Below are 13,354 nucleotides of genomic sequence, written 5' to 3'. Positions count from 1 at the left end.
ATAGGCTGGGGACTGACAGAAAACTCTGTGTGGTGCACATGTTGAATTAAAGTAAAGAGTGCATTCAAAAAATGACCATCCAGTCCATTGACTGTTATCCTCCTGGTTAATGTAATATACACCAGGTGGCCACCTTGTTTTTTTTTCTTATCTCCTCCATACCACAACCTTTGTGTACGGCCATTGGCATCAACAGCACAGTCTGCTTGATGAGCCAACTGACTCTTACATTTCTGGTGCAAAATATACTGTTTACAGAAAACCTAGTAGCTGGCCTTGAAATAGATGCTCAGTTTATTTGAACCACTCAGCTCGGGTTTGTGTTAAAAGCTGTCTGTTGCAAGAATAAGGAGGAATTCATTATGTCAAGACTCCTTTTGCTGATGGGTACATTCTGTTCATTATCATTTTATTCAGTTTTGCTTGGCTTGGCTTCACTGTGCTCAGTTATGTTTTGCCCAGTTATAACATCTTCATTTACATTTGCCTTGCAACTTTGCACTGTGTGGACGTTATCTTCTTTGCTTTTATGATTGTATTGATCCACATATCACTAGTCTGTTAACAGTTTTCTTTTGATTTCCATGCTTTACTCTGGCAGAGCTTAATCCTTATGGTGAGTATGATGTGACATGAACAAAACATCATGGCATCAATGGTAATATTTTTATTTCAGTCCTGTATTAAATAATTAAAGATTGTCCTGTGATGGATATTGTTGGCATGCAGGGCACTACATGGTTAATTCTTCTGCTTGTGAATTTGTGAAGTCAACCTGTCTTCACATTATTCTTTTTTATCCTTCATCATTATCCTTTTTTATTGACTCTTTTGCTCTCTAGGTGTTCCTCGAGTGGCACAATGCAAATTTATTCTACCGTTAAAGCTTGTTTGTTCCCCAACACCTCCATCAAAGAGTGTCCCATGCAGAATAACTATAGACACCAATAAGCCTCCTGTCAGTCTCCAAGATATCTTCCCAGGTAGGAAAGTTCAATACATTCATTCTGTCTGGTTGTGTCACACATGAGGTGGACCCAGTGTTGTTGGAGGTCCTGTTACTCCTGGAGCCCAATCAAATTTGTTATTCTAGGACGATGTTTAACTTTTAAACAGTCAGCTTTAAAGTTATCCTCAGACATCATAAAGCAGGAAGTGCAAGAAAAGGCATACACAAGCCTTTGCAAAACTGTTGTCAAAAATATTTTAAGAAAATCCCTTGAGAGGAAAAAAGAACTTGGAGCTTGGAAGCAAGAATCAGTCATCATTTAATTTCCTGCAGTTAGGTGTTTTTTTTAACCATAATTAAAGCATAATTTCACAATGTGAAATTGTGTGGATAATTGTCCCTGATTTGTGAATTCATATAAGAACTTTAAAGCTGATTGGTTGAAGTTGAGTGACTTCCCTAGAAGAACAACCTTGATGTTGTTCCATGAACAAAAGGAACCCACCAGTATCAGATTAATCTGTTATATAGTTTTATTTGGGTGAGATGGGAATGTCTGAACCAAAACCTACCTGTATCAGATATCTGTCATATAGAGTTTATTTGGGTGAGACAGGAATATCTGAACCATTTGCAGTATTCTCACTGTGAACTTTTAAGTCTCAATGTAAGAAAACTACTCTTGTTTAATTGGTAGGCAGCCCGGACTTTATTTGCAACCTGTAGACAAAACAGAAAAAGCTTCATACATGGCATTCCTGAATGGTCAAATATGCAAAAATCTTCCATACATTTATATGCATACAGTATTTGCAGTTTGTTGTGGGAAAAAATGTAACGTTCTAACAGGTTTCAGAAACAAAAAAGAACTTCAGAGCAGCCTGGGAAACAGCCAGCAGTACTTGTTGCAGCCTGGTACTTGGCTTGTATTTATACCTTCACTAATTTTTTGAGTTGCTATGTGTAGATAGCCTGCACCAAACTAGGGAAACATAAGATGATACCTTCCTCACAAATACTGTGAAACTTGTCTGGCATTTCTTACTGAGCCATAAACCTAGAAGCAAAACTATTGGTGGTTTGCATATCAAACTCACTGCATAATCTTCTATCACTTAAACTCCTTGTGTACAAAGATGGTAGTGGGTCAGGGGAATACTAGTGTAAGCCAGTTTTTCCTTGCAAACACATATTTCTCACAAAATTGTTCGCTTGTAGACACAAGGGTTTGAGTACATTTTTAAGCCTCCAAAGTTTACAGTAACATAATGAAACAATATGTAAAGGTTGCGTTGCACATAAAAAAGACTTTTAAAACAAATCAAATATACCGGTGCTGGTCATAAAATTAGAATATCATGACAAAGTTGATTTATTTCAGTAATTCCATTCAAAAAGTAAAACTTGGATATTAGATTCATTCATTACACACAGACTGATGTATTTCAAATGTTTATTTCTTTTAATGTTGATGATTATAACTGACAACTAATGAAAGTCCCAAATTCAGTATCTCGGAAAATTAGAATATCAATTAAGACCAATGTAAAAAAAATGGATTTTTAGAAATGTTGGCCAACTGAAAGGTGTGAACATGAAAAGTATGAGCATGTACAGCACTCAATATTTAGTTGGGGCTCCTTTGGCCTGGATTACTGCAACAATGCGGCGTGGCATGGAGTCGATCAGTCTGTGGCACTGCTCAGGTGTTATGAGAGCCCATGTTGCTCTGATAGTGGCCTTCAGCTCTTCTGAATTGTTGGGTCTGGCGTATTGCATCTTCCTCTTCACAATACCCCATAGATTTTCTATGGGGTTAAGGTCAGGCTAGTTTGCTGGCCAATCAAGAACAGGGATACCATGGTCCTTAAACCAGGTACTGGTAGCTTTGGCACTGTGTGCAGGTGCCAGGTCCTGTTGGAAAATGAAATCTGCATCTCCCATAAAGTTCGTCAGCAGCAGGAAGCATGAAGTGCTCTAAAACTTCCTGGTAGACGGATGCGTTGACCTTGGACCTCAGAAAACACAATGAACCAACACCAGCAGATGACATGGCACCCCAAACCATCACTGACTGTGGAAACTTTACACTGGACCTCACGTAACGTGGATTCTGTGCCTCTCCTCTCTTCCTCCAGACTCTGGGACCTTGATTTCCAAAGGAAATGCAAAATTTACTTTCATCAGAAAGCAGCAGTCCAGTCCTTTTTGTCTTTAGCCCAGGCGAGACGCTTCTGACACTGTCTCTTGTTCAAGAGTGGCTTGACACAAGGAATGCGACGGCTGAAACCCATGTCTTGCATACGTCTGTGCGTGGTGGTTCTTGAAGCACTGATTCCAGCTGCAGTCCACTCTTTGTGAATCTCCCCCACATTTTTAAATGGGTTTTGTTTCACAATCCTCTCCAGGGTGCGGTTATCCCTATTGCTTGTACACTTTTTTCTACCACATCTTGTCCTTCCCTTCGCCTCTCTATTAATGTGCTTGGACACAGAGCTCTGTGAACAGCCAGCCTTTTTTTAGCAATGACCTTTTGTGTCTTGCCCTCCTTGTGCAAGGTGTCAATGGTCGTCTTTTGGACAACTGTCAAGTCAGCAGTCTTCCCCATGATTGTGTAGCCTACAGAACTAGACTGAGAGACCATTTAAAGGCTTTTGCAGGTGTTTTGAGTTAATTAGCTGATTAGAGTGTGGCACCAGGGGCCTCATGTATAAACGGTGCGTACGCACAGAAATGTTGCGTACGAACCTTTCCACGCTCAAATCGCGATGTATAAAACCTAAACTTGGCGTAAAGCCACGCACATTTCCACGGTAACTCATTCCTTGGCGTACGCAATTTATCCGCCCGGTTTTGCAGACTGGCGGCACCTAGTGTCAAAGCAGTGCTACTGTTCCTGTGTGGTTACCCTTTCTGAGATCCACATCCACGGCGGTGGCTTTATCAAATACACTGAAATTAACCGCATATCGTTCATAAATTTAATGCATCTGATTGTAATTAACCTGTAACAATATAATGGTCCACAGAATGGTCAAACTACTGTTCCTGTGTGCTCATCTTTTCTTTCTTAGCTCCACATTCCTGACGCGGCTTTATAAATACACTGAAATTAACTGCATATTGTTTATTAGTGTAATGCATCTGATTGTAATTAACCTGCTGCAATATAATGAGCCAGGGAATAGCCATAGTATTCCAAATACCAGAACTGCTTTAGCGTTGTTACGCTCACTGCATCTTGTTCTTCTTTTTGCTGTTCCCGTTAAGGGTTGCCACTGCGGATCATCTTTTTCCATATTACTCTCACTGCACCACTCGGAGTATTTATATCACTGTATCTGAGTGTGAATCACAGCAGCAGATGATCGGAAAGAGAATTATCGGTATACAGTTTCAAGTACACACTACCTCAACCACGGCAAAAAGCGTCAAACCCTTTCCTGTACGGACCTCACGTTTCAGAAACAGTTTCATCCCAAGAACTATAAACGCACTCAATCACCTCACTGTAAACTTGCACTACAGTTATAATATTGCACAACCTGCGCTACTTTATAAAGCGCGTATGATGACAATATCATTTTTAAGATGAAATGTAGCAAAATATGTTGCTTATAGTATACAGATAAAACTTCAACTTCATTTAAATAATCTGTATTGCTAATAATTAAACATGTGAGGACACGGTGCCGCAGCGTATAGCTAGTTCAAGGATAGCTCCTGCCTTGCGCTGTATTCTTGCTGGTGCTGACGCGACACTAGAAGGATAGACGAATAGAATAATGAAACATGTACTACGAAGATATTTCAATGTTCCTTAAAAGTTTTGAAGAATCGGCGTTCTAAGCTTACAAATGGCTTAACGTCTATTACAGAGCTGATTGTGTGGCGATTTGGAGAAAGAAAAGTATGGACAGGAATTGGAGGTTAGTACGTTTGAAAGAGACAGTACTTCTGTAATAAATTATTTCATTGAAGGTCACACATGGTGCAGCAAGCCTCTTGCGTAAGATATGAACAATCACTGCGCCACCGTGTTCCCATGTTTAATAACATGCTTTCATTCCTATCATCATGAAAATGATATCACGTATACATCTCAGTATTTTAATTATTCAATGAGCTGTAATATCTCGAATGTAATGCATTTTGTGTCCTGTCGGAGAAAGAGAAAGAACGGAAGCACGTAGTGATTCACACACATAGAGCACATAGAAGATCAAACACAGAAAAAAGCATTTAACATGCTACTTGAGAAACTAGTAAAATAAACGATTTTAAGATGAAGTTTATGATGTTCCACTTTAATGGCAAAATAAACTACGTGATTAAAGTGGAAATTTCGAGATTAAAGTTGACATTTCGTGCTTTTTTCCCACTGTGTGCCTATGTTTTTTGTTTGTACCCTAATACGCTTTCATATGACACTCAGACGGTGGGCTACAACTCGCCTTTTCACAGCGACTTTGATATGTGATTTCTTTTTTATTTCGGGCACTGTGCGACTTTGTGAATTTGATCTTTCGAGTTTTTCCGACACTCTGTCATTCGATCAACTTTCTTTTGTTGATTATACCACTGTTTAAACCAACAAATAGTATGTTTTTCCTTTGCCTCCACTTGGTATTCGCTGAAATTCTTATATTTTCCCCTGTGCTTTTCCCATTGTCTTTTCACAGAAGGCTATTTATATTGATTTGCATATTCAAAGAGGCGTAATTCTGGGAGGAGTTGGGGCGGGACAGAAGGCGCGTGCACGTGCGTTACTTTTCACGCAAATCGGGATTTATGTAGTGGAAGAACGTGAAAGTATGCGTGCGCACAGATTCCTGCATCTGGATTTTTCTGTGCGTACGCACAATCCCGCTTTTGTGCTTACGCCATGTTATAGTGTGAGTTCTACGCACGGCGTTATACATGAGGCCCCAGGTGTCTTCAATATTGAACCTTTTCACAATATTCTAATTTTCCGAGATACTGAATTTGGGACTTTCATTAGTTGTCAGTTATAATCATCAAAAGAAATAAACATTTGAAATACATCAGTCTGTGTGTAATGAATGAATCTAATATACAAGTTTCACTTTTTGAATGGAATTACTGAAATAAATCAACTTTGTCAATATATTCTAATTTTATGACCTGCACCTGTAGCTGTGTGCAGAATAGAGGAACGGTACTCTGGCAGGCCACTAACTAGACCATCAAAAGTCAACTTTCTTTTAAGCGTTGATAATTTATGTGACGTTATGCCAGCTGCCTTACTATTACTTAGAAGTTTCTTTGCTATACAGTCACATCTTGAATTTCAGTTTATAGTAAAAACTTATTTTATACTGTATATTTCATATGTTGGTGGCGTCTCATTCCAGCATTGGACTGTGTATATTACTTCAGTGCTTGTGGGCCAGGGCTTAAATATTGTACTGTATTTCAGTCATCAGTAGCAGTGAGTGATTACCATAAGCCAGATTCTGCATCTTCTTTATGTACTCTTATTGTGTATTAAATTGAAGAATAAAGTATGAAGAAGTATACAGTGTCTGACCCACTGTCTGAATCTCAACATAAATTGACTGCATTTTCCACTTTATGTGCTGTACCAGATTTTGTGGAGAAGACTGAAGAGGAGCAAGTTCATGCCATTGGATTCCAGCTAGTGTCTGGTTCCAGAGTTACAGTATTGGCATCCAAAACATCTCGTAAGTATCACTTACACACTTTAAACTAACTACTTTGGAAGCAGTCCATAGCCACCAGCATTAGTAAATTTTAACTCAGATGAAGGCATATCTTAGGTATCGGTTATTGTAGCTCATGTCCTTACTTATTAAACTTATTTATGCATCCATGGTATGCTGATTGTGCCTGACATATTTATGCTTATTCATGATTATAGCACTTAACTGCATAGGGTAAACACTGCCTAGATATCTGTATTTTCATCTAGTTGATGGTGTAGGATTTGTATTTGAAAACAAAATGTACATATGCTAGCAGAAAAATTATTATGTGTATCTTAAATTAATGTTATAACTACTTTCTTTAAATATACAGCAATGTGGCACAATGACTGCAGCCAGACATTGAATAAATATCATTTTTCTTAGCAACCTGATTGTATGGGAAAGTTTTGTATGTAGAAACACAGTGCACTAGCCACTCGGTTCTCTGTATTCTTAGCTCAGACATTGTTTATGGAATATTATATAGTTATTCATATTTGTAGCTCATGCCTAAATCGGTTAAATGTTAATATTGGTATTTTTAAAGTCGGTATAGATTTTGTAAAATTTATAGAAAATGCTTGACTTTTGAACACTATTGCTTGACTTTCAAACATAATTTCATGTAGCAAATCCATATATACCATCTTTGTGAAGAAATAACTTTGATATGGAGAAATATGGCGCTTATTCTTTAACATACCACAAGTAAGCGTAATCTCATTTTACCGCCTGTGGGGAAACCCTCTCTAAACTCAGCCTAGATCTTAGCACCCCAACTTGCACTTGGATCAAGAACTTTCTTTCTTACCGACCAGAGCACACAAGATTAGGCCAGTGCATCTCCTCCACTAGAGTCTTCAATACTGAGGTTCCACAGAGATGTGTGATCAGCCCCATACTTTATTCACTATTTAGTCATGACTGCTTACCCATCTACAGCACAAACTTAATTGTTAAATTAGCAGATATCACCATCATAATAGGAGTAATCTTGGAGAATGATGAGACCAACTACAAGGAAGAGTTACAAAATTTGACTTAAAGGTGTGCCAAAAACTATTTGTCACTCAATGCACAAAACAGAAAAGAAATAATAACTAATATCAGGAAAACAAATAGAGCATTGAATACACCCCTCAGAGTAAACAATGTTCAATTAGAAAGAGCAATCTACTTAAAATGTTTTGGGTTTCATATTACAGAGGAACTGTCCTAGTCCCTTAATATCACACACCATGTGAAGAAGGTCCAAAAATTTGTTTTCTTCCTAGGAAGACTTAAAGTGCCAGTCTACCACAGCAGGTTATGGTCAGTTTTCATTGTTACACAAAAGAGAGCATCCTAATTAACTGCAGTATAGCATGGTATACTGTTCTCATTACAGCTTATCAGGAACATCTGAAAAGGGTGATAAAGGCAGAACAACTCGTCATCACTGCCAAACACCCAAATTTGCAGATCTATAGCAGCCAATGTTTTAAGGCCCTGGAAATCATTAGAGATATGTTCCACCCAGGACACTGCATGTTTGATCACTTGCCCTCTGGCAAACACTACATGGTTATACATGCATGATGTAAACCAGCTTCTTTCCTATAGCAGAAAAATGTTACCTTGTAACTTGCACAACACTCACTTCACTTTGGCCCTACTGGATTGATATGAGAAATAATTTTTTCACATATTTTAATTTGTGTTATATGAATAATCACTTTCTTGATTGTAGTTGTGCTCATCTTTTCTCTGTATGTACATACGTGTGCTATTTTTATACATAGTGTTTATTAAGTATATTATATAATAATAATATATACTGTAGTATTGTCTAGTTATAATACCTGGTATTACTGTGCCGTTTTGTGCATCTGTTTTCTCTTGCGTCTATTTATTTTTTTATGTGTACTTATATTAAGTTGTGGCAGACAACACTGCCTGTATATATGCCTATATAGTGGAAAGACCAGGGGAGATAGCATATTCAGGGAATTACTGCTCCTGGAGTACTAGATGGCAGCCCCCCTGGGTTGCGGTGGTGCCTTGGACTCCCACAGGGCTCCTTGGGAGTTGGAGTTTGGAGCAACCCTGTTGGGTTCAGTGGGCGCCACCAAGGGGTGCTGCAGGAACAGCTGAGCCCTTTGTTGCAGCACTTCGGCCTCACCCAGGTGACTTTCAGGTGCTGTATAAAAGGAGCCAGCTGCCACTACCCTGGGAGCCGGAGTCAGGTGGAAGAGGGCAACGCTTGCCAGGAGGAGTGGAGGTGGAGAGAGCGAGAGATTGAGAAAGAAAAGAGAAGAAGACATGAGCTATGTATTTGTTGTTAAAGAGTATTTTGCAGCTTTGTGAGCAGTGACAATAAAGATTGTCTCTTGTATATCAAAAGACAAAGTGCAACAGCTTTTGCATATGAATTATTTTTATATATACATCTGTAGTCATAGATTGGTACTTCTCTGATTAACATACTGCATCTCTGTAGATGGTGTGGAAAGTGTATCGTACTTGCTCATAGCTTTTGCCATTATTCTCTAACCATCTTTGTAATCTAGTAGCTGCTTTTTGCAGAGGTCAAATGCTTTATGAAAGATGATTTCTGGTTGTGTGGAACTTGTGCATTCTCTCTGCATCTGCAGATACTCTGTTGGGTTAAATTGAAACTCCAAATTAAACCTATTCAAGTGAGTGTGAATATATGTAATATATGAATATGAATATGCATATTCCCAACCACCTTCTTGCTTCTTGGAGCTCTGCTGCAGTTCCAATTCATTTTTTTTGTTCCAAATGAGTCCTTCATTCAAACTCATGAAACTGTCAGAGATAATGTTTGACAAACAGTTGATAACGCAATTCTCATGCGACTTTGTTGGCAACAGCCTGGAGATTACCAAACCAAATCTATTGTCCTCCATTGTATCAGAATCAACTGTCTTTTTTTCTTTTAGAGAGGTACAGGATTCAGGGTGAGGTTTTTGAAGACCTGTGGCTCATTACTAAGGAGCTTGTTGAGCGCTTTGAAAAGCACTTTGCCAATCAAGGAGCCAAAGACTTCCAATGTAGCTTTACTGGACCCATCCCACTGGCTGAATACTTTGAGATCATCGATCGTCACTTTGAGGTGAGTGGCCTGTTCAACAGCCTTCTGGAAAGTTGTTGGCATTACCAAAAGAGGTTTTGTTTGGAATACACATGGTGTATTAGGGCAAAAATAAGATAAGACACCAGATGTGGACCATGGATATAAGTACAATCAGAAATTACCAGATTAAGACATAGGTCCATGAATATTGTACCTGTACTGCCACCAGATATTTATTACTGATTTCTGTTGTTCAGCTCCACATGGCTAATTCGCATGTTCAATTAACCATGTGCTGTTGCCCCATACAGAACAAGCTTTAAAGGAGTGCTGATCAGACAACACAGGACACAGTGTGAAATAATAAAAACCAAAGATTTATTACTATTTACAAGGTGTTTCTTTCTTCTTGATGGAAGAACAATTACATATGAAACAAAAAGACATGCCTACAGCGCCGCACATCAAAAAATAGAATGAGCCAGTCCCATGCCACTGCTTCATAGCATAGCCAATATGTGCACCGAGAGTGGAACTCTGCGAGTGGAATGATCTATATTTTATTTACTTATTGCTAGTTTTTGACCATTTGTTATATTTTGTTTGTGGTATTCTTTCCCTCTGTGTGTTGTTTGAGGCACGGTGGTGCAGTCGTTAGCACTGCTGCCTCAGAGCTCATATCACATATTTGGCAACAATAATCAGTCCAGTGTAGTTGGCAGACTTTTCCCTAGCACCCAGGGATACTTAAAAGACAATCACAGCATTATAATTAACTCAAAACTAGTTCAGTTCCTCATTCCCCATTGACTTTAATGCATTTTGCCAAATTTACCAAATATTGCGAACATTTATGCGATTTCACCGATCTCACAGCAAAGTGAAGTCCATAGTGTTCTTTCATCACTATTGGTGAGTGAGTGAGCCAGTCATTCAACTTTGAATTTTATATGCTGTATATCTAGATGTGGGAGTTCGCAGGTAACAGCCATTTACATGCCCTATCTGAAAGTGTTAAAATGAAGGCACCAGAGCTGAAATGTAAGAAGCACCCATACCTGCACTACCAGTGGAGTTCTTGGTCTTTTCTAAGCACCACTTATTCTTCTTTGGAAATGTTTGTCTAGAAGGTTTACTTAACAGGAAGCTTTTGTCTCAAGAGTAGGTAATACAATACAATACAATACAGTTTATTTTTGTATAGCCCAAAATCACACAAGAAGTGCCGCAATGGGCTTTAACAGGCCCTGCCTCTTGACAGCCCCCCAGCCTTGACTCTCCAAGAAGACAAGGAAAAACTCCCAAAAAAACCTTGTAGGGAAAAAATGGAAGAAACCTTGGGAAAGGCAGTTCAAAGAGAGACCCCTTTCCAGGTAGGTTGGGCGTGCAGTGGGTGTCAAAAGAAGGGGGTCAATACAATACAATGCAGTACACAACAGAACAATTTCTCAATATAGTAAGAAATAAAAAATATAAATTTTAGAAGTACAGAGCAGAATTTAACAGTAGATGATATATCCCATAATAAGATTTGGATTTGTGTAGAGTCCTGGAGACCTCATCCTTCAAGCTGCCTCACCCATTTGGCCATTCCACGGCTGAAACAGTGCTGGGCCAGCCAATCCGATGAAAGGACCCCTCTTTCCAACGATTCCTGCGATCCTCCATCTGGGATGACTTTTCCTTAGGCAGGCAAAACAACTTGGCAGGTGGGCCATGGCACCAAGTGCCACATTTGAGTACCGAGAAGAAAAACAGAATAAGTGAGGGTTATTATACAATTATAACTGTCATGTTACTTATGTTTAAGTGCTAATGACTAACAACAGAGATGCAGTATGTACAGTTAATCAGCAGCTCTAGTCAGGATATGCTAAACTGAAGTAGTGAGTCTTCAGCCGGGATTTAAAAGTTGAGACCGAAGGGGCATCTCTTATAGTAGCAGGCAGACCATTCCACAGTTTAGGGGCCCTGTAACTAAAAGCTCGACCTCCCACTGTTATTTTATTAATCCTTGGAATCATAAGCAGACCAGCATCTTGAGATCTTAATGTGCGCTCAGGTTTGTAAGTCATGATAAATTCAGACAAGTAAGCCGGACCTTGACCATTTAATGCTTTATATGTTAAAAGAAGGATTTTGAAATCTGCCCTAAACTTAACCGGGAGCCAGTGTAAGAATTTAAGAACTGGAGTTATGTGTTCGTATTTTCTTGTTCTTGTAATAATTCTTGCAGCCGCATTTTGGATTAACTGGAGGCTGTATAAAGAATAGTTTGAACATCCAGTGAACACCGCATTGCAGTAGTCAATCCTACTAGAGATAAATGCATGAATTAGTTTCTCAGAATCCTGTTTATTTAAAAAGCGCCTTAATTTCCTAACATTTTTAAGATGGAAGAAACATGTTTTGGACAACTTTGTAATATGCGCTTTAAATGACATGCTAGAGTCAAAGATAACTCCTAGATTGTGGGCTGATTCAGTAAAATTGACTGGGATTCCAACTGAGTTAAATGATGACAAAATATTGTTGTGATCAGCATCATTCCCTCTAACAATTAACATCTCTGTTTTATCTGTATTTAAAGACAAGCAGTTCTCATTCATCCACTCCTTTAATTCGCTAACACAACTAATTAAAGACAACATTGGAGAAACTTCATTTGATTTAAATGAAAGGTATAACTGGGTGTCATCTGCATACGAGTGAAAATTAACATTATGTTTCCTAATGAGAGATCCCAGTGGAAGCATGTACAGTGAAAACAGTAAAGGTCCCAGTACTGAGCCCTGTGGGACACCATATTGAACTTCTGTGTATAATGATGGAGTACTGTCAGCACATTTCTGTACATATTGGAATCGATTTGATAAGTAAGAACTAAACCAAGCGAGAATGGTGCCTGTAAGCCCAACATCATTTTCTAGCCTGTGCAGTAAAATAGAATGGTCGATGGTGTCAAATGCTGCACTTAAGTCCAACAACATAATTACAGTGGAGTTTCCTTCATCAGAGGATATTAGAATGTCGTTTACAACCCGTGTTAGTGCTGTTTCTGTACTATGACCAGTGCGAAAACCAGACTGGAATTTCTCAAATAAATTGTAATGCGTAAGGTGTGTCTGAAGCTGACTGGCGACTACTTTTTCTAGTATTTTAGAGAGAAACGGTAAATTTGAAATAGGCCTATAATTATTTAGTATATGTGGGTCAAGGTCTGACTTTTTAAGTAATGGTTTAATGACTGACACTTTTAGTGCATCAGGTACTGTGCCATGCAATAATGAACTATTGATAATGTTTAGGATAGGCGCTGCAAGAACATCCATTGCACTTTTTACTAGTTTTGTTGGCACTGGATCTAGGGAACAAGTAGTGGGCTTCATTTTAGAAATTAAAGTTAAGACTTCCTGCTCAGTTACAGGATTAAAATTACTAAAGTGCTGAGTGCAATGTGAGACAGGGTCTGCTAAGCTAGTATTTGGTTTGTACTGTGATGCAGAGATCTGGGATCTTATATTTTTAATTTTCTCATTGAAGAAGTTCATAAAGTCTGTACTGCTAATGTCTGTTGGTATTTTGCGCTGTTGATCT

General features: G+C 38.7%; 1 protein-coding gene across 3 annotated transcripts in view; it reads left to right on the top strand.

Moving 5' to 3' along the window:
• Positions 1-13,354, top strand: part of bbs9 (Bardet-Biedl syndrome 9) — a 425,985-nt gene that overhangs the window by 340,617 nt on the left and 72,014 nt on the right. For 2 of the 3 annotated variants that reach the window (XM_051935892.1, XM_051935891.1), the window contains exons 15-18: positions 602-616; positions 843-983; positions 6,559-6,654; positions 9,624-9,796. In XM_051935892.1, coding sequence (XP_051791852.1) covers positions 602-616; positions 843-983; positions 6,559-6,654; positions 9,624-9,796 — 425 coding nt within the window. The remainder of the gene's footprint in view (positions 1-601; positions 617-842; positions 984-6,558; positions 6,655-9,623; positions 9,797-13,354) is intronic. The other variant, XM_051935893.1, reaches the window with a different exon arrangement.

The sequence above is a fragment of the Erpetoichthys calabaricus genome, chromosome 13 (assembly GCF_900747795.2).
Source record: "Erpetoichthys calabaricus chromosome 13, fErpCal1.3, whole genome shotgun sequence".
NCBI classification, from domain to species: domain Eukaryota; kingdom Metazoa; phylum Chordata; class Cladistia; order Polypteriformes; family Polypteridae; genus Erpetoichthys; species Erpetoichthys calabaricus.
Note: the sequence above shows the minus strand (reverse complement) of the source record. Positions and strands in the feature narration are given on the sequence as shown.